We start from the raw sequence: 20,585 nt of genomic DNA, 5'->3' as shown, positions 1-20,585 counted from the left end.
TGGACAGAGGATGAGTCTCAGTCCAGAATAGACCTCATTAACTCCTGGTGGTGATCCAGGTACTTTCTTTACCATTGTGAGGAAGTTATTTTCCCCCACATTTAATTAATTCCTCAGGGAATAGTGCAGAGATCTTGATGGAAATCGGGTGTATTTAGATGGCTGGTATCTGTGAGTGAGTATAATTTGTTGTGGATAAATGGGACTGTTGGGCCTTGGTGGAGGAATGTGCTAGGGCTGCACGATATTGGAAAAAACTGACACTGCGATATTTTCTTTACCTGCGATATGTATGATGTAAATTATGCAATTCACCAGTTAACTTGAAAAGCTTTAATTTGGGAGAATTAATCATTACACTGAGTGAGCTTTGTTTAAAAAAAAAAAGATCAAGAATGATTGTGATTGGTGGTCAGCTGTTTATGCAGAGCCTGCACGTCACTCACATCAACAAACGTCCATGTACTTAAACTGGACAAAAGTCTTGTAGATTAGTTGAGGAAAATGAGCTCCTTTCGCTTTGCATCACGCAGCAAAAAGTTGTAGCGTGATGTAGAAGTTAGCTTTACTTGACATTGCACATCCTGCGATGTGACTATTGCACATGTGCACATTGATGTGGATGCTGAAGCGATATATTGTTAAGCCCTAATAAGTGCTCTGCTGAGATTGCTTCTTTTGTCCAACAGTCCAAAACCCAAAGACTTTTCATTTACTGTCATAAATGACAAAGAAATCAGCAAATTCTCACATTTAAGAAGCTGGAAACAGCAAATGACTGAAACTAACAACTCATTTTCTTTCGATTGACTAATCAATTAATTGACTAATGGTTGCAGCTCTAGATGTTACAAAGTGGAAACTATGAGGTAAAACATTTTTTATTTGATTAATGAATTGGTCTGTCAACAAAAAATAATTGGCAACTCTTTTGATAAGTGATTTAGCATTAATAGAGTTGGTTCTCAAGCAAAAAAATCATGACTTTACTGGTTCCAGATTCTTACATGCAACTGAATATGTTTTGGATTTTGTACAATTGGTCGGACAAAACAGGTAATTTGAGTATGTTACTCTCAGTTCTGGGAAATTGTGAACAATTTTCAGATTTTTTGGGTCAAAACAAATCAAGACGAGGATCAGAGGATGGAAATCACAGTTGCACATCAGGTTTTCATTCAGCACATTAAAGGCTTTGAAGGCTCCAAAACAAAGTGATTTTATGGCTAAATACAGTTTCATGTGTTTTCTGTATCTGTCCTTCTGTAGATCTATAGCTAGATCCTTTTTCATATCAAATCACTTAAAAATGTTCTTCCCAATCAACAGCTGACAGCTGGACATGTTTCATCATGTGCCAGATGTGATGACAGTTAAAAGCAGGTTGGGTTGTGTTTGCAGTCTTGATTTGTTTATAAGAAAATCTAATTTTCCTCATTAGTATGCAGACGTTAGCTTGTGGAGTGAGTTCCAGATTTGTAGCACGTCTCTGAATTGCTCCTGTGTTTCGTTGTTGAGCACTTTGCTGCTGAAGCTCTGCAGTGTGCTGAGAGCAGATCAGCTGACAGAGCTACACACCCGCTGGATAATCAATAAGATGGAATGTCCTCTGTAATGTCAGGTAGAGAGGGATTTCTGATGGATGCAGGCTGAACATGACTGCTGATACAGGCAGTCAGCACTCCTCACTCTTCATGTCCTGAATTACAGAGGTGAACAGATCAGCTGCCTGAGCAATCAGGATTTGTGTCCGACGTTAAACTGAATGTCATTTGTCTTTAGACACGTTTTTGTTGTCATTTTGGTGGATTGTTGTCAGAAGAGACTGACAGGAGATGTTTAGAAAAAAAAGACTTTACAAGCATCAAAGTCCTGGACTGCGTCATTATGAACCCACTTATCTGCTTGCAGGACCAGCCCTACTCCGCCCCCTGATCGGTTGGCTTTGTTGCTTGCGTTCTCTATGCTTGACTCAAACTATTAACTCACATAGTAAGGTAGAGCGGTCAGGAGGGTTGCCTAACGAGCCCAAAGACACTCTGAAAGCGAAGAGTGGCTCAGGAGGATGAATGACCCCAGCAAGAGCAGCAGGAGACCAAGCGAGAGGCCAAAGAGGTCGATGTGTGTATCTGCAAAACTACGGCTAATAAAAAGCCCATAACAGACATTACCAAAGCTACTGTGTGAGTTAACAAGTTTGAGTCAAGCATAGAGAACGAAGCCAACCAATCGGAGGCGGAGTATTGCAGTGTGAACGTGAAGTGCAATGTGAAGTCGTCAGTTTACAGAGCATATTAAATATTGTATATGCCAGCAAATATGAGCACGCATGTGGTTTTATAATAATTATGTGAATTTGAAAGGATCATTTGTGAATATACTTTTATAATGTTGCCGTAAAGATGCTCTCTCAGGTACCAAAACTTGGCACCGATTTTATTTATTGTGAATCAGCACGTGGTGGTAGTTGTTTGACCCTACCCTAATGTCCCGTTTAGTTATTTTTTCTTTAAACCAGCTCAGCCGACCCCAAGATGCTTGGTCAAATTTGTGTCAGCCGTGTTTCTTTTCTGTGGGCAAAAATGATCCTTCCCACTGATTCTGAATCATATAGCAGTTGTCATGTCTGTCAAAAGTATCGGAGTATCATGTTTTAACCTATCGTGCAGCCCTAGCTTCATATATGTGGTTCAAACTCTGTCTCAAAGCTTGTTAAGAGCTTCAGTGGCAGAAAACCTACTCTCATCTTGGGGGAGAAATCACACCTGCCCTTTGTGCTGACATATAATATACTTCGGAAATGCTGTTGTGAAAGCATAATAATCTCAAAATATGAACTCGTTATTTAAATGAAGGGACAGGACTGGCTACTCCCGGAACTTAAAGTAGTGAATAGATAATTAAATAATAAATACTGTGATATAATAGCCTACCCTTAACTGTGATAACACTTAAATGAGGCGTTTTGGACCCTGCAGCTGTGTGTCTGAGCAGGTAAACAGTCGATCCAGAATAAGAGGATGAGACTCAACAACAGAGACGAGATCGAGAACGGTTTCATGGTTTGGTTTCTTTTTCGGGCAGCAGTCGAAGGCTCCAGGCCTTTCATATTAGACGGCTCATTGTGTTGCTGGTGGTGTTTGTGGGTTGTTGTTTTTATGCCTGTCTGGGATTCACATTTCAAGGCGTCAGAGTTGCTTCTGTGCTTCCATGGTGGAGAATCGGTTTAAAGAGTTTGAAGACATGGTAAGCATGTGAAACTGAGATTTAAAATTGCATTTGTTTATTAAACCTAAAGGAATGGTGTGTATCAGGAATCTCAGTACAATTACATTTTTTTCCAATTAATGTGTGTAAACATTTGTTTAAGTCTGATTTGACATTATTCTGAGCCCTCACGTGTGCTTTTCTGCTAAACTGTACCGAACATATTCTTATCACATATTCGTCTTTATGTGCTGAAACAGGATGCGGGTGTTTCCACTGCTGGCAGTGACAGCTGCATGACAGAGCTTGCAGGGGAAGGTTTTCTTTTTTCTCAAGAAAACCATATCCACAAAATGGAGGATGTCCCCTTTTATGTAGAGAGTGGAGGGACTTGATTCAGAGGCTCAGGTGTTGTGGTTTAACTTTCACTTCCTTCAGCCTTCCGGTCTCATCGGTAAACAGATGCACATTGGTGCTGCTGCTGCTGGGAAACAAAGTAGTGGCTGGAGAAAGCCTTTGCTGTGTCCCAGTTGGTTGTGATTTACTGACAGCAGGATGGTCAGTCTCAGTGCTGACAGCTCTCACACACTGCTGCAGCAGTTTGTATTAATGCCCTCGGTGCTTTTTGCCTGAAGGTTGCAGCACTGTGAAAATCATTTCAAATAAAATGTGTACTTTCTGCTGGCAGTGGGTAACTATGTATTTTAAGGTTGTATATTTTATCAGTCTTCTGACTGGTGGTGATTGATGTCGTCATAAGAAGAATCAAATGGCTACCACAAAAACGTCAGAGATGAGATTTACCCATTGATTCACAGAGTGTGACCCTGTGGTTCTCCTCTTTGAGCCGCTGCTGCAAATAAATATCTACACAGATAGTTAGTGGGAAGACGCAACGTCCCGCGAGAGCTCTCCAACACGAAAACAAACCAAAGAGAAACTGTTCCCAGCCAAATCTTTGAACAGTCTGTATTTTTGTATTTGGTGAAACTTACGGGTAGTAAAATGTGAGATAGTGTGTCCCATCAGTGTTGCCGTAAAGCAGGATTTGCTCATTAGCCCACCACTGTAGTCACAGCCTTTGTTGCTCTGATGGCAACCTCCAACTGTCTCACCCAGCAGAGAAAACTGTCTCCCTTTACCACCGACATACATCCTCATGCTGGGTTTGAAAGCATCTTTGTCTCCGCAGCACGTCCTTATCATAGCTGTGTTCAGCTTTAGAAGCTATGAACATAGTTAACCTGGTAGCTGAACTGAGGAAGCTAAGCTAAGAAAACTGTGAATAACAACATCACAATTGAGAGACACACACTAACTGCGACCCACCAAAAAGAAACAAGAGTGCCTTGGGTTTGGCTAACTGGCAGGTTAAATAAGAAAATAATAATTTACTGAGCAGCAGCATACTTTTCATTTCTTCTCCCACACGTCACAAACAACAACTACTCCTGCCTTACGGCAACTCTGAGGGGACACACTACTTTATTGTTCTCTCTAGTTGGATGCATTTTAAATCAGGATGTTACCATGGTCAGGGCTCAGTAGTCAATGGCTGTCAACCATCGGGAATGGATGAAGGCATCATTCATCGGCCCAACCAGTGTATACAACTGTTGCCAGTGTTACTGGTATTTAAAGGCTAAGGCTGGTGTCATTCTATATTTTTCTTTTTGTCAACAAGACCAACAGTTGTTGTAGCAGGATGATGAAAGGGTCAGTAAAATTTATTTGCAGTTCAATGTTCTTCACATAGTACATCAAAATATCATTAAAAGACAAATATGAAAGTGAAATGTAAAAATAAAGGATACAAATGAGCTGATGTAAGAAAACATATTAAATATACGTTATCAGGGACTTTATTTAAGACATGTAGATGTATAAAAAAAACTCTGAAGTTTCAATGTACTGTGGTCGTTCTCTTTATAGCAAGTATAAAACAGTCGCTACTAGTTTCCTGATTTCTCGGTAGCTAACTGGCTAGCTAGCAATGTTATGTTTTTAATGCTGATTTGTGCATGACAGTCCTGCGTTTTGAAGTATTTCATTGTTGCATTCTCTCCTCTGATGTCAGATGACCCTGAAATTTCAAGCCCAGCAGTGAAGTTGCTGCACTTAGTGCCACCTCTCTAATATCAGTGCAGACTGGCAGGGTAGGAGCACGGGTTGCTAAATTTAGCCAGTAAAGCTCCTCTAGTGTCCAGGTAATGAAGCAGGGTTCTTTATCACAAGAGAATCACCACAGCTGAAGACATCATATTGGAAATGTCTGGTCGTAACGTAAACACCATCCGCGACTATTAATGATATGTGAGGTTCTTGAAGGTTTGTCCCATTTTATAGGTGGAGATTTCTACCACTACCTAGCAGATCAGAAACTAACAATTTGGTGTTTTATAAACCAATACTACAAGCTAACTGTTTGATACATAGAAAGCCAGTGGACAAAATGATTAAAACAGTTCATTTATTTTTTGGGTTTATTTAGTGTACAGTTAATTAAGGGCCATAGAGTATCTTGAGCCTCCCTCAGCAGCCCTGCTGTGACTCAGGCCTGGTGTACTGTGGAGGTTCAGGGGTTAAAGTGGCGATGGAGCCGGAGCAGGACGGTTGTGTGAAACAGTCTGAGCGCTGATCCCAGAGCTGCCTGTACTGATGCTGAAACACTGAGCTCTCCCTGAGCAGACGTTGTTTTGACATCTTGCTCAGCTGCTGTGTTGCCATCACACTGATTTCCTGCTGTGTTTTGTTGGTGAAATGTTAAACTTATTTTGACTAAGTGCTGGTGTAACTTTTAGTTGACGGTTAAACATTAATTGCCTCTGTGAGTAACTGTTTATACCGCAAAGAACACTAAAACATAAAAGGCGATGCTGTGTTGATGAGTGAAGCTGCTGAAACTATTCTGACTTTAAAAGTGTTGGAAGAGATCTGCAGAGAGACGTTCATCACACTAGTCTCTACTCTTAACCAAAGGCTCGATTTGTGGTTCGGGAATAGTTTGACATTTTTGTAAATGTTTGGAATTTTTTTGTGAGATGACAAGATCAATAAAACTTATATTGGAGCTTTTCCATACAGGTGCTTTCTCGGCTCGACTCAGTTTGATTTGTCACACCAGTCCACCGTGGCAGGTATTTGCATTTGTATCTTATGACACGTCTTGTGTAGCGGTCGAAGGAGCGGCTGTAAACACTCTTCCTCCACACAGTACTATCCAAGAATAGCCCCTGGCAAAGCTCTGCTAATTATATAAACGCATTTCATTTCTAGAAAGTGAATTAACAAATTTCCCAAAACGTTGAACTGTTCCTTGAATGATAACGCTCTGCATCCAGATAAATGAGCTCCATATGTTGTCCCCTTTGCTGTTTGACTTGACTATATATTCTGTGACTTGCTGTCAACACAGGTATTTGAAGCCAGTGATAAATCCTTCTTTCCTTTTCACTGTCTCCCTTCCTTTAAGCTTGAAGATGAACCACACATATATTTAGTATTTATACTAATCATCTGTTCATAATATTCTCTCCTCATGCTCTGCACAATGTAATAAAGAAGTCTTTGGCAGCCTCAAGAGTTTTCAGACTGGAGAAAACAACTTACAGGCAGCTAAAGTAGGCAGTGACTGAAATTCAAATCTGTCCAGTTAGGCAAATAAACCACAGACATGCTGGTCAGTGGTTAGTCCTGGCAACAGAGGGTCAGTTACATTTTCTTAAGCAACACAGCCAGCCATTTATCAGGTGTGTGGTTGTGTTGCAGCATCACCATGTGACTGACAACAACAGAAGAGCGAGTCAGAGGAGTTACTATGGAACACAGTTCACAAGACCAGCCATACGCCGCCTGTAAAACTATTAACTCACACAGTAGCTCTGGTAATGTCTGCTTTTATTCCAGTCTGATACACCAGCAAACACACCGACCCCTCGGCCTCTGTCCTGGTCTTCTGCTGCTCCTTGTGTCTCTCATCCGCCGGAGCCGCTCTTTGCTGCCGGAGTGTGTCTGGGCTCGTTAGGTAGAGTGGATAAGCCGGCTCTGCCTGCCGCTGCTCTGCCACCTGCCCTGTTTGCTCTACCTACCGCTACGAGACACTGAAGCTGCGACTGCCAAAGTGGTCGGCGCGACCACCGGGGCAACTACAACTCACAATCCGGCACGCTGCTGGCCGAGTGTTTTACAAACTAACCGCGAGAAAAGCTTAAGCACAACCCATTAACACCAGAAAATTAGTGCTGACAGAGAGGAAATGGTATCACTGGTATGGCAGTATTACATACCTCACAATTACTAAGCCTATAAACAATAAAATGATATGAATCTGCAAAGTAACTAAGTATATCACATAAATGTAGTGGAAATGAAGTACAAAGTACTTTCCATCACTGATTGTTCTAAATTTTGACGCTAGGATTTTTATTTATTTATTTTTATTGCCGATGTGTATCGTTTCCAAATTGATCTCCTTGATTTCTAATAATCAGTATCAGTATCGGATCTGAAAAAGCCATATCAGTCGACCCCTAACTAATAGTTTCAGCAGCAGTAGGAATCTTTGATCCTAAAATCTGCTGAATAAAAATCAGTATCTCTAAAATCTGTGGGGTTGATGATGTGGTCCCCTCAGTCTTTCCACCACTGAAAGCAGAGCTGTAATTACACTTCTGTACCAGTTCAAATGGAGCTGCTTTTACCCAGAGCCAGTTTACCAGCAGTCCACACAGAGCCAGAGTAGCAGCAGTCGCTCAGCTGAAGCAGGCAGGTTCCCAGCCTCGTCTTCCTCCTCCTGCAGCGCTGCACAGCCTGGTGTAAATCATCAGGAGCACTGACAGTGTGTTAATATGTGGGCGAGGATTCACCCTGCCTGCCTGCGACATGTAGTTTATAGCCCAGCAGAGCCAGAAGATGCTTGCTGGCTCGTCTGTGTTGAGTTGTGGAATCATCCGGGCCAAGTTTCCATCAGTGCGGCCTGGATGATTTGTCCTGCTGTCTGTAAGAAGCGGGCCGGGCCGAGCTCGGCAGGGCCACGGCGTCTCAGGCTCATTTCCATATAAAGAGGCTCTTCTCCGGCTGACAGCAGGGCAGGGTGCTCAGAGGAGTGGGCAGCCTGTGGAGGTCCTGCCACGACGCCGCCTTTAATTAAGTGTGGCATTAGAGGCAGTTGAGCAGAAAGTCTGATCTGAGAACAGCTCAGCAGTCTGGATGCCACCAGCTAATCCACTCAGTCATTTTTAATACAAACAGTTCAGGAATTAGTGTGTTAGTCCGAACACCAGAGGCTCAGCATGGGAACTGTAGACGTATTTATGTTTGTTGCTTAACATAAAACACAGCTGCCATACACAGATACAGCACAGTCCGCTCATACAGGTCTCTCCAGTAGCAGGTTCTTGTTCATTTAATTGTAGTGCAGAAATGATAACAATTACAGACTCAATCAGACAGGCTGCATATTTGAAATCATACAAGAACTTTGCCTGAATAAAATTGTCAAATTATTTTTGTTATATGATATTATTAATAAGGAAATGTGGTCAAAGAAGAAAACATTACACATCTTTTTAGTCAGTTCAGTTTTTTAATTCTGTGTGCTGATCTTGAAAGATTTGGTCCATCATTCAAGCAACAGAAAATTATTTTGCTAATTGATTACAACCTCTTAACTATCCATCGGCCCATCCGTCCACTGGCCGCTGTGTTGTTCAGCATAAACCTTTGCCATGTACACAACTGCTAAGGTTAAGTGAGTACTCATGCGACACATTGCTGCAAGCTAAGGTTTTTGTGATTCTGATGCAAACCAATTTTGAAATATAATCACAACAGCATGCAAACAATTGTTTGCATGGAAAAAGCTGTACCATATTTCACAAACACAATGTTGTTCAGTGTAGTTTGGTGTGGAAGCCTCCCAGAAGTGTTCCCAGTGTTTGCTCCGTGTTGTCGGCGTGTTCGCTCTGTGTTTTGTCTGAGCATTTGAGGTCTTGTTATTAGCAGTAGGATTAGCACTGCCCCCCTCCTGTCCGACCATCTGGCCTCTCAGCCACTCAAGCACAGGCTGAGTGTGGTTCAGCGCCTGATTGGCCGAGCGGAGCAGTTAGGGTGTTAAGTAACTCTCCCGCCAGAGGGGGTCAAAGGTCAATCTGGTCTGAAAAGTAGAGATGGCTTGAAATTACACCAGATGATTGCTTCTGAAATTGTTTTCATATAGAAAATAATGTTTAAATGACTTTTTGATACAGTCTTAAGCTCCTTCTGGTGTTTTTACAGGGGAATGCTTCAGCTATACCCTATTATGGAAAATTTTATACATAGTAATACGGTTAACCTCCTCTTTTTTTGGACACAAAATTTCACTTAAATTGAACAGTTCTCCAGCAAGGTTGTTCAGCCTAAAAACATCATTAATATCATTGGGAGTCTAAGAAATGGATTTCCTCCCTCAGAATCAGATCTTTGTCTCTGTTTGAGCCAGAAAGATCTAAATTTGTCCAACAGTGGAAATCCCAGTCAAGCCTTAATCTAATCAGCTGTTCCTCGGATCAAAGCTCCCTGTCAAGTGGATTTCATGGCGATCTGCTAATATGTTTTCAAATGATCTTGCTGACAGACAAACAGGCTCAGTGGTGGGTGGAAACATGCCTTCCTCAGGCGGAGAGATAATTTTGGCAGATGTTTGTGATTGTCAGAGTTACTGAAACAGATGAGGTGGGTGTGAATGATGGAGGCTAAAACAGATTAACTAAAGTAGAAGAGTTGTAATTAATACGACCAGTTCAGAATCCATCAAACACAACCAGTTCTACAGACTGCTGTAGCACTGAAGCTGTCCTGTTGAAAGGCTTCAGTCAAGTTGAGGGTGGATCGGGTGTCAAATCAAAACAATAAGAAGGTTTGAGCTACAATAGCAGATTTCTCTGCTGCTCTTATTAGTCCCTATTAAAGCCCAGTTATTGGTTGACAGAATCTTCACAGGATCGATATTTTATTTCTCGTAAGTTTCTCATTTCTCTCATGAATTTCTTCCACAGTAGCTTCAAAATGAGATAAAATATTTATGTAACCAGTGTAGGATGCAACTAATGATTATTTTGCTCATCAATTAATCTGTTGATTGTTTTCTCAATTTGTTGATTATTCGTTTGTCTATAAAATGTTTGGAAATCTTGAAAATAATAAAAGCATTTTATCATCACTTTTAAGAAGCAACAATCAGTGAATATTTGTAATCGGCAAGTATTTGACAATTGTTTAATCAGTAGAGATCCAAACACAGTGTTTGTATCTGATAGTTTTACATCCTTATTGAAGCTAATATTATATTTTAAGTTGTGTACTTTTCAAAAATTCAAAAACAATATTCGTTGTTTAATACACAACATAAACAAAGTCTTTGATAACAACCCCTGAATGTTGGGGTTAGGCAAGTTCAAATATTAGTCACCCAAAACTAAAATTACAAAGTTCAGCATAAAATACCAGCCTTCAACAATGAACAACAAAAGATAGAGATTCAGTTTGTTATAAAGTTCAGTGTCTGTAATATGTTCAGAGTAAATCCTCTTCACAAATAAATCGATGCTGATGGAGTTTCCTCTGCCAGTCAGCTGATCGTCTTCCTGCACATGGGTTAACCACTTGATTCCACTGTCTGACATCCTGTCTGGCTCGATCTGCTAACATTGCTGAAACTTGCCGCGGCGTAGCCCGCGGAAACACGAGCATTGTCTAGAACGGCCACGATCAGCTCCGGCAACCGTATCACTCTCATAACGTGGCATTTGACAGTCAACACACACACACACACACAGTAACAGCTACCTGTGTGTTGCTACCTGAGGCCCACCTGCTGCAGTTTTCAACTTAATGAGAAACAAATGAAATTTAAATGAAACAAGCTTCCACAACTACCATGAAGGCTCTCATAAGCACTTTCTCAGAGTAGAAGTTCAACATCTTGCGTTGTCTCTTTGCTTCATGCTGTTAATTAGAACCTTGATCAGCATCAGTGTTGAGTCAGTCGGGTTGTAGGCTGTTAACATTACAACCCAACCCCCTCCCATCCGCTCCCATGGCTCTGCCAACAGTCCCGTATTGTCGGAGGAGGTCAGGGGTCACACTGCTTCATTCATATGATAAGTGGCCTAAAGGAGGCTTTAGAGGAGGGATGCGTCTGCTGCCTCATGCTGTTTGTTGCAGAAAAAAGCTGGGGAAAAAGCCTCCGAGTGAATGGCTGTGATCTCTCGTCAATACAGCCTTTATGTTAGACGACTGAAGTGGGTGGAGGAGGTTTATTAGTCCCGTCTCCAGGAGACACACAACAGGAAGTGACAGACCTGCTCTCTCTCTGACCTGGTCACAACAAACATGCCTTCAGAGCCTCCAGGACAGTTTGATTCTGCAACAGCACGCTTCTCATCTTGCATATTAATTTGTGTAACCAAAGTCTGGCTTATTGAGATCTTTTCCTGTATTGTATTTTGCTCTGGGAAGTGCACTTTAAATATTGATATTCAGTGTAATTGTGTCATAGTTGGCTAAAAGGCACATTTTCAACCTGCATCTGAGTGACCTTGTGTGATCAGATCTCACTTCCTGCTCTAAACGCAAATAAACCCGTCCATCAGTGGGACAGACACCATGTTTTTACACAAAGACAGAAGTTCATGTAGAACATTTGCTGAATTTACAAGAAGGCCCAAATAATGAAGAAATAGTCAGAGACAGAGTTATGAAGTGTCTCCTAACCCAACAACTCACTCAACTGAGACATTTTTAAGGGAGTCTGGGGACTTGGAAATGGTGAAATCAGTTGAAACCGTGTGTTCAGCGTGTTTCCTCACTCAACAACTCTTAAATCGGACGATTTGTTAAGGGAGTTTGGTGATATTGTGGATACAAGTTCAATGGTTGAATCAGTTGGAACAGACGGTGTGTCCACAGATATCTGCTGCTAACATTGGCAGGTTGAGAGAGACCAAACATGTCATTTACATCACAGTGAAGCACATGAAGATCAGGCAGACTGTTGCTGTGGCTTTGAGATATAATCACAACAGCATGCACAACAAACAAACAATTGTTTAATGGAAAAAGCTTTACCATATTTCACAGACAGTGTTGTTCAGTGTAGTTTGGTGTGTGTTTGCTGTGGAAGCCTCCTGTAGGAGTTTTCAGTGTTTGCTCCGTGTTGTCGGCGTGTTGCTCTGTGTTTGTCTGAGTGTTTGAAGTCTTGTTATTAGCAGCAGGATTAGCACTGGTCTACTTCTACTCAAAGTTATTATTCAGTCAATCAAAAATATAACTGAGGGATTAATCAATAATGAAAATAATCATTCGTTTTGTCCTCATTATTGTAGTCTGACCTGTTGTCTGTCCTGTGTGCAGGAGGCGATGTGGGGAGCAGGGTGGAGGCGCGGGGTCCAGCCCTGAGGAGGCGTCCTGCGGCTGGGAGGAGCGTGGCCCTCCTGTGGCCCTCCTGCGGCGCTCCGGGACGCTCCTACTAAGATGTCCCTCAGCAGCGGCCCTGCAGGCGGGAAAGGTGTGGACTCCAACGCGGTGGACACGTACGACAGTGGCGATGAGTGGGATATCGGTGTTGGCAATCTGATCATTGACCTAGACGCTGACTTGGAGAAGGACAAACTAGAGATGTCGAGCAGTAAGGAGGGAGGGGGCATGGCGGCCCCTCCCAGCGCTGTGGCTGCTTTACCTGACAATATAAAGTTTGTTAGTCCTGTAGCCGCTGCGCAGGGCAAAGAGAGCAAATCCAAATCCAAACGTAGTAAAAACTCTAAGGAGAGTGTTAAGGCCCCAGTCTCAGACGGAGCTAAGAAGGAGGTTCAGGGACGGGCCCCCGGCGACCCTCCACCCCAGAACCCCAACTCTACCCCCAGTAAGGGAACTGACAAGTCTAGTAAACCCTCCCGTACCCTCCCTGCTGTGAAAAAGGACAAAGATGGGGTGTCTGGGAAAACTAAAAAGGAGAAAATGGAGGTTGTGGCCACAGGAGTGGTGAACACTGAGAAAGAGTCTGTGGCCCCCATCCTGCCGTTAGGGGCCCCTCGCAGTGGCCCCTTTGAGGGCCAACAAAACCCTGAGTTAGCTGCAGCCGAGCAGCTCGGGAATATGGCACTGGACTCAGCAGGGATTGGCCAGCCTGTCGCCATGACAACAGAACAAGAGGAGGTGGACAACGGTGAATGCCGAAATCTGAAGAAAGTCGTTGGTGTGAAGGTAAGAGGAACATGTTTTAATACTTCCTGCTCTGGTTGGTGCTGTGTGCCTTGCTAAAGGACACATGGGCATGTTTCTCAGTCAAAGTCTTGGTGTTAGTGGATCACTTTGCCACGCTTCCCTCGATTCAGCCTCTCTCTGTGTGTGATGGTCTGTAGATCGTTACTGTGCTGTCTTTCTAACCAGGGCTCTCAAACGAGAGATACTGATGTTAAGAGACACTTCTGGTCGAACGAAGAGCAAATAAAAAATGTCTTGCTGGTCGGGGCTTCGAATCTGAATCATCAAGTCACCTAATCCGACAGATAACTGATCAGCCTTCTGAACTCTATCTGTGGATTCATCAAGAATTAGAGAGGCACCCCAGTAACTTATTACTGCACTTCCATCAGGTCGGGGGGCTCACAAAGACAGATTAAAACAATCAGATTAAATCGGATCAGACTGGAAGGTGGAGGTTGACTCTAGTACGAGTCAGGAGTGTCAGGATATACTGAGGGTGGAATTGTCTGTTGCTGTGGTTAAATGATGAACGTGGTTTTCCAGATGGAAGTGCAGGTTCAAATTTGACTCTCAGCTGCACCATGTTCAGCTTGTATCTCCTCCGCAGCTGCTGTTCACCCCAGCTTTCCTCGTCTTCTTACCAAATTTAGCTCAGCGTTGAGGTTTGCAGCTCTGCCAAACGGTCCTGCTGGCCTGCAGCTATCAGCCGCTCAGAGCTGCTGACTGTTGTCCAGCGCCGTGGACGGCTGCTGCCAAGTTCCAGCACTTGTGTTCTGTTTCCTTCATCCAGCTGGCGAACCTCCTCTGTCCGTCATCCACATGTTACTGCCGTCACCTCTGGTCTCAGATACAAGCAGACAGTAACCCAGCCGGCTGTTTCTGTCACAGTTTCTTGACCTCATGATGGTTTGGCCACTAAAACCTTGAATCTGTCATCTGTCGTGTTAATTAATGGATCTGTTCTGGCTGTAATGGAAAAATCCTGCAACTCTTTCCTTGTTGCGTTACATCTCATCAGTCTGTGATATTTAACACGTTGCAGGATTTAATTTCAAATGGAAAATATATCAGAAAAATGTGCATCATCGACTTCAATTAGTGATTTCCTATGTTTCCCAGAATGCCTTTCCATAACCCCCAGGTAGGGGTGTGAGATATGACGATATTAGATCGTGAAGGATTAGAATGTGTAGACGATCTGCCAGAGTGCAGAGATCGCAGGATCGTCTAGGGCAAAGTCTATAAATTGCAGTTCTATGCTGATGCACAGACGCACCAAACGTATTACGTCGTCAACCTGACCGACCAATCATAGCGAATTACGGGCAGTGACGTGCTTTCTTACCGGCCTCCTTGTTTATGTGTGTAGCGGTAGCCGCATGCAGAGCCATGGCTGAAAGCCAAACGGAGGAGTTGGTCGCTTTCTAAAAAAAACAAAAAAATTGCGTTTCACCATCTCTCATCTCTGCCAGTTAGCCCCTCCACCTGCCGCCTCTCACGGGTGCGCACGCACGCACGCACGCACGCACGCACGCACATATGAATAGGTCGCGCTTGGCCGCTAATAAACCGTAAATGCGCTTATTGTACAGTGTTCAAATTACCGCGACCCCCCCACCCCCGTCGGATAGTCCGACCACCCTTTTCAATAAGCTATTTAGTGTTTTGATATACTTAAATCCTGTTAAAATGACTGTGTTGAATAAAACAAACAGTGATGTCTTCATTGATATTTTACTTTCATGTTTCTTTTATGTTGCAAGAGTGCACTTTATCAGAGTGTTGTTGTTTACCTTTTAGTATGTTTACGTTGTTTGCACATGTTGGCAAAACTGCAACCATTTAAATTAAAATCTGTTCAGAAAGGTTCTTTGGCCTAAATTGTCTGTTTTTCTTTTTTTGATTTAAGATCGTGATAAAATCGAAATCGTGATTTTATTTTTTAAAAATCGTGATATGATATTTTTGCCATATCGCCCACCCCTACCCCCAGGTGAGGAAATTTATGCTTTAAGGTGCTGGTTATACGTTAGTTGTACAACAACAATTAGATCTATTGAGTAACGATCCATGTGAAAAGCAGCTTTTATGTAATGTTTGCTAAACAAGCGCTGGTCCTAATCGGGGTTAACACTGTGGTCCAACTGCTTCAGGTCAGAGGTCAGAGTTTAACCTTAATCTGTTTGTGTCTGGATGTGGAAAGCTGAAAGAAGACATGATTCCAGGGAAGCACTCTGAACTTAATCATTTGTGACACTAGTTAGAGCAGAAATATTCTCTATTAAACATCGTTGACTCTGGAGTGACCATCATTACAAACACACATAACACAGCAGAGGTTTGTTCATCAATAAAATGGACTCTTGATAAAAGGCTTAGCAGGCAGTTGATTTAGATTTAAACAGGCTCTGGGTTAAATGGGTGGTTAATTCAAGGTTAAATTGGCTTTTGATTCTAGGTCAAACAGGGTCTTGATTTGTTGTTAATCAGATGATGATTCAAGGTTCAATGGACTACAGGCTCAACGTTTAGCAGCCTGTTGATTTCAGGTTAAATCAGCTGTTGATGCAAGGTTAGCAGTCTGTCCATTGAGGGTTAAACAGGCTTTAGATTCACGGTTAAATGGGTGGTTGATCCAAGACTAATCCCCGTTAGGAGCTAATTTTCAGGGTTAAACAAAGGCCAACATGACATCGATGCTCCCAAGTGTCTTCAGTTTATAAATTGGGGTTTTGCTCTGTGGAACATAACTGAGGTAAAGTGTTAAAGCGTCTTAATATGACACGGGCCAAGCTGCTGTCAGCTGATTGCTGGTTATAATCTCACAATAGAGACATCTCAGAGTTCAGTGTTGCAGACTTTCTCTTGGAACCACTGCAGCCAAATTGGCCCAGTCAGGAGACACCAAGTCTTTTTTTCAACAGCACAGACAGAAACAGATGACACCACGAGGGCTGAAACTCAGACTAAACACGAAGTAAAGATGTGGAAAAGGAGTGAAGTATTCTCTTCCTATTGGATTGTTTATAGACAGGATGATTACAGAGAGAGATGGTGGGGGCGGGCGGGGGGGCATCCTGCGAATAACTAAAATTGGACACAGACGTCACATCTGGATTATTCCAGCTGCTCATTTGGTGTTTGATAGCAAAAAGGTACAATCAGCAATTAACATGTAGTTTCGGTGTTAGTCACTCTGAGTCAGCCACTTTAAACTGATGCAAGAAGTGTCAGTGAGTCTTCACCTGCACACTTCACTGTTATTGCTGATCTCTGTGCTTGGAAGTGAATTTGGGTATAAAAACTACTTTGTAAAGCTGCTCTTCTGAGGTGATACCATGTAGTGCACAGCCAGCAAAAATATGTTCAGTCAAACCTGGAGCGGTGCTCACTGAGAAATTAAATCAGATGAAATTGTGGGATTATTTTAGATTCAAACGAGATGAAAATGTGAGCCAGCTTGAATATATTTTTGAGATATAGATTTCATCTAACATGTTCATGTGGCTGCTGAGTGAAATCTGAACTGGTATCAAGCGATCATCTCGCATCCTGTTCGCTCTTGAACTCTGCTGCAGGCTGCGGCTGACGGGACACATGGACTGTCATTTGTTCGTTAAAATCTTGAGATTAATATGGCGACATCGATGGCTGGCCAGCTAGCTAGTCTTGTTAAACATTTTGTGAAATTATGTTTGCTGATTGTGAACCATACACACAATTATGACTTTGAATCTTGCTAGCGTAACATTAGCTGTCTGGCTAACAGCTGAGCGGAAGTGTTCAATGAGCTGAGCAGACAAGTTCATCGTCCGTTGTCAAGTTTCCGTTACAGAAGAACCTCCGGGGGTTGTAATAATTGTTGCAGCAATTACTAATGACTTTTGAAAATCGTAATATTTGGATTGCAAAACACATGAAAATATAAAGTTATAGTCTTCCCGTTTTTTGTCTTTGGCATGTGACCAGACACAACATAGAAGAAGCTGTGTTGCTGTGCTACTAGCATGCTGGTCCTCTATGCGATCGTCCACATCGACAGGTCAAAAAATAATAATAATTAACCAAGTAGTGAGGCCTATCGTTATGGTGGCTTACATGAAGAAATGTCTGTTGTGTTCCCCCTGTAGCATTTAGTCACACCACGCCTGCAGCTGACCTGTCGTACTCTGCCTCTGATAACTTGGCCCAGCTTTTGTCGGCATCAACTGAAGTCAAACACAACTTATTTACCTTTGATAAATAGCCAGCATGCGAGGCCTGTCATTACGGTATGTTTTAAACTGGTGCACAAGGCAGAACTGAGTAAATCAGATGAATGGAAAGACTTGACATTTTTGCCACGAACAATATGCATCTGTGCAACATCATGAAATACAGAGAGAGAGTAGAGTTATATAATATTACAATGTACATGGTCAGTGACCGGCAACAACAGCAGAAACAACATAGAGAGCTGAATTCACGCCTCTTTAGGTTTCCCTCATCAGACTTTGTTTCAGAACAACATGTATGGTGCATGGAGAGAAAATGTTTTGATCCTGCTTGAATTGTGCCATGAATCACACATACGATGTTTGTTGATTAAAAAGATAATTTTCATTATTTTCATAATTATTATATTTTCACATCACCAAAACACCAAAACTAACTAAAACCTTGTAGAGCTGCTCCTGTTTATTAACAGCTCACAGATTTGATCAACTCTTTTTTCTCTCTATCTTTTTAATTCACACCAGATGTGTGATTCATGGTACAATTCAAACAGGATCAAAAATGTATTTGTCTCGCCCAGTTGACGACTGTACAGTATTTTATTTTCAATATAAGGTCCCATGAGGTCCACCAGAAGAGGCGTGATATTGGGACTCTATAGCAGAGAGGATGAGCAGTAAAGGAAGGAAACAAGCCTGTAATTTCAAAATAAAAGTATCTCTACATAAATGTCTTTTAAACATAAAGAATGAGAAGAAAGGCTAAATAGTTTGTTTCTTTCAGGTGTCATGCAAAGCGAAGTTAGTGGAAACACTGCAGCAGTCCTGTAATAACTCCTCCCTTCATGAAGGTTGTAATGTTCAGTTTGTGCTGTAACTGTTTTAGAGAGGATAATCATATTGTGGTGCTGTTGAACTGTGTCGTGATACATTGACGGTGTTTACATCCACCACGATTAGATCAGTGAGGGGAGGCTGAAACAGCTCCCTGTATAATTCAGTTCAGTCCATCAGCAACACAAAATACACCCTCAAAAATCAAACCGATTTACTGCAGCACTGCTGTAGTAGCTGCATTAGTGTTAGACAGGTGTACTTAATAATCTGGCCACTGAGTATATATGAAGACACACTTTATATGATTTTGTTGAGCCAGCCATATTAGATGAATTTGTGCATGTGCACAGTTCTCCTGACGTTTGATTTAGTTCAGCCTCGTTGTTTTCATCGCTCAGTGTATATTTTTGTAACGCTGACAATATCCTGAATTATTTCTTTCCACTGCAGTTTCACTTTTCTTCTGCTAAAGCGACCGTCTAATACCGGCCAAATACTGTAAAGTTCAGTCTGGAAGGTATGAAGAAGTGGCTGGTGCCCAGACTAACTCTCCACCTGCACATAAAACTCAGAGCACAGAGCAACAAGCTCTGCTCTCTGGGGTTCTCCCAAGGCTTTCTGGGAAACAGAAGGAGAGGAAGACGAGGTGGGTTGAGGGGAAAGTACGTTCCTTGAAAATGTAAATTAAAGCATCTCGAGAAGCTAACAGGCCCCCTGACACCTCAGTGTTCCTGGAAGTGTGTTGGACAGAGCGGGTCACATGTCTGGACCCTGCAGCAGCTTCTCCTCAGTCACATGGTCCCTCAGCAGGAGGTAGACAACCTGCTCAGAATAAGTCAAATCGTCCTGTAGGAGACGTAACGGTGAGTCTTAAAGTTCCCAAGAAGTCAAAATCAGTGTCTCCTCTTATCACACGTTTTGCTCTGTATCTCTCCTGTATGTCAGTATCAGGCACAATTACAGCAAATTAGTCTCTTTGAAGGCATTCTTGATGGTGTTTTAGAGTAATTTACTGTAAAACGATTATTCTTATTCTGCTTACAATAAACCCTTTCTTAATTTGTATGACACTACTATGGATGTATAGAAAGGACACTGCCAGAGCGTTTTGTTGTGTGTTTTCCTCATGGATTTCTGTACAAAAACACAACTTTATTCACTGATTTGGTAAAACCGGATCATATGCCATGGAGAATATTTTTTGCAGTTAAGTTAGCGCTTCTATTTGCTGACTTGGACCCCATAGGAGCAAAACCATTAAAGAAACCACCCCATTACTAAATCCCCTGTCGTCAAACTGGCCTCTGTCTTCTCTGAGGCTGCGTTGTTCAGTCCTGGTCCAGCCGTGTTCACTGGGAGCTGCCAGTCTGGGCAGGGTCGGCGGACCGCTAGCTTTCATGGTGGACAGTGTAAAGTACATTCATTGCTGTTGGCTGCTGTAAATGCCAATCAATGTTTTTACAGGAAACACGTAAATGTGCCAAAGCAAATAGCACTCCAGTAGCTGTTTCATGAGAACTTTGGTCGTTTGGTCTTTGAATTCATCTGGAGTTCAATCCCAGGCTCCTTTTGAAAATGTTGAATGGTATATAAAGCCTGAAACATCAAGGTTTCTTCTTTCTCTTTGAGATCACACCGTCAGTCTAGGAGCAGGAGTCCTGGGCCTCCATCCAAGAGAGGGAGAGAGGGAGAGAATCACTCTTCTCCCTCCCTCAGTCCCAGATGTTATTCCAGCATCCCGTGGAGAAATAACTGCTAACCTGTTGTTCATTTCTAACATTCCTCAGAGTTTGTGTGAGAGCCGCCTGAGTGGAGGAGGACAGGGAGGGTTTCAAGGGTCATTGTGGATATGTTTTATGTGGAAGTCCTTGAGGAAATTCCTTGGGTGTTTCAGGGAGGGCCTTGAGGGATATCTGGGGTATGTTGAGGAGTTTCCAGGTGTCCTTATCATCACGTCCTCCCTCTGAAGGCCTCCGAGATGTGTGTGAGAGTGAAGCGCTCCTGACGTGGCGCTCTGGACACGTGTGGCCAGAACCTCCCACAACTCCTGATAAATATCATTTGTTGAGAGTGGATCCATTT

At 42.6% G+C, this 20,585-nt stretch overlaps 1 protein-coding gene across 2 annotated transcripts in view; it reads left to right on the top strand.

Moving 5' to 3' along the window:
* znf609a (zinc finger protein 609a) overlaps positions 1–20,585 on the top strand; it is a 41,944-nt gene that overhangs the window by 7,190 nt on the left and 14,169 nt on the right. For both annotated transcript variants that reach the window (XM_073471642.1, XM_073471643.1), the window contains exon 2: positions 12,601–13,449. In XM_073471642.1, the coding sequence (XP_073327743.1) occupies positions 12,721–13,449 (729 nt within the window). In that variant the 5' untranslated portion in view covers positions 12,601–12,720. The remainder of the gene's footprint in view (positions 1–12,600; positions 13,450–20,585) is intronic.

This window comes from Pagrus major, chromosome 8 (assembly GCF_040436345.1).
Source record: "Pagrus major chromosome 8, Pma_NU_1.0".
NCBI lineage: Eukaryota > Metazoa > Chordata > Actinopteri > Spariformes > Sparidae > Pagrus > Pagrus major.
Note: the sequence above shows the minus strand (reverse complement) of the source record. Positions and strands in the feature narration are given on the sequence as shown.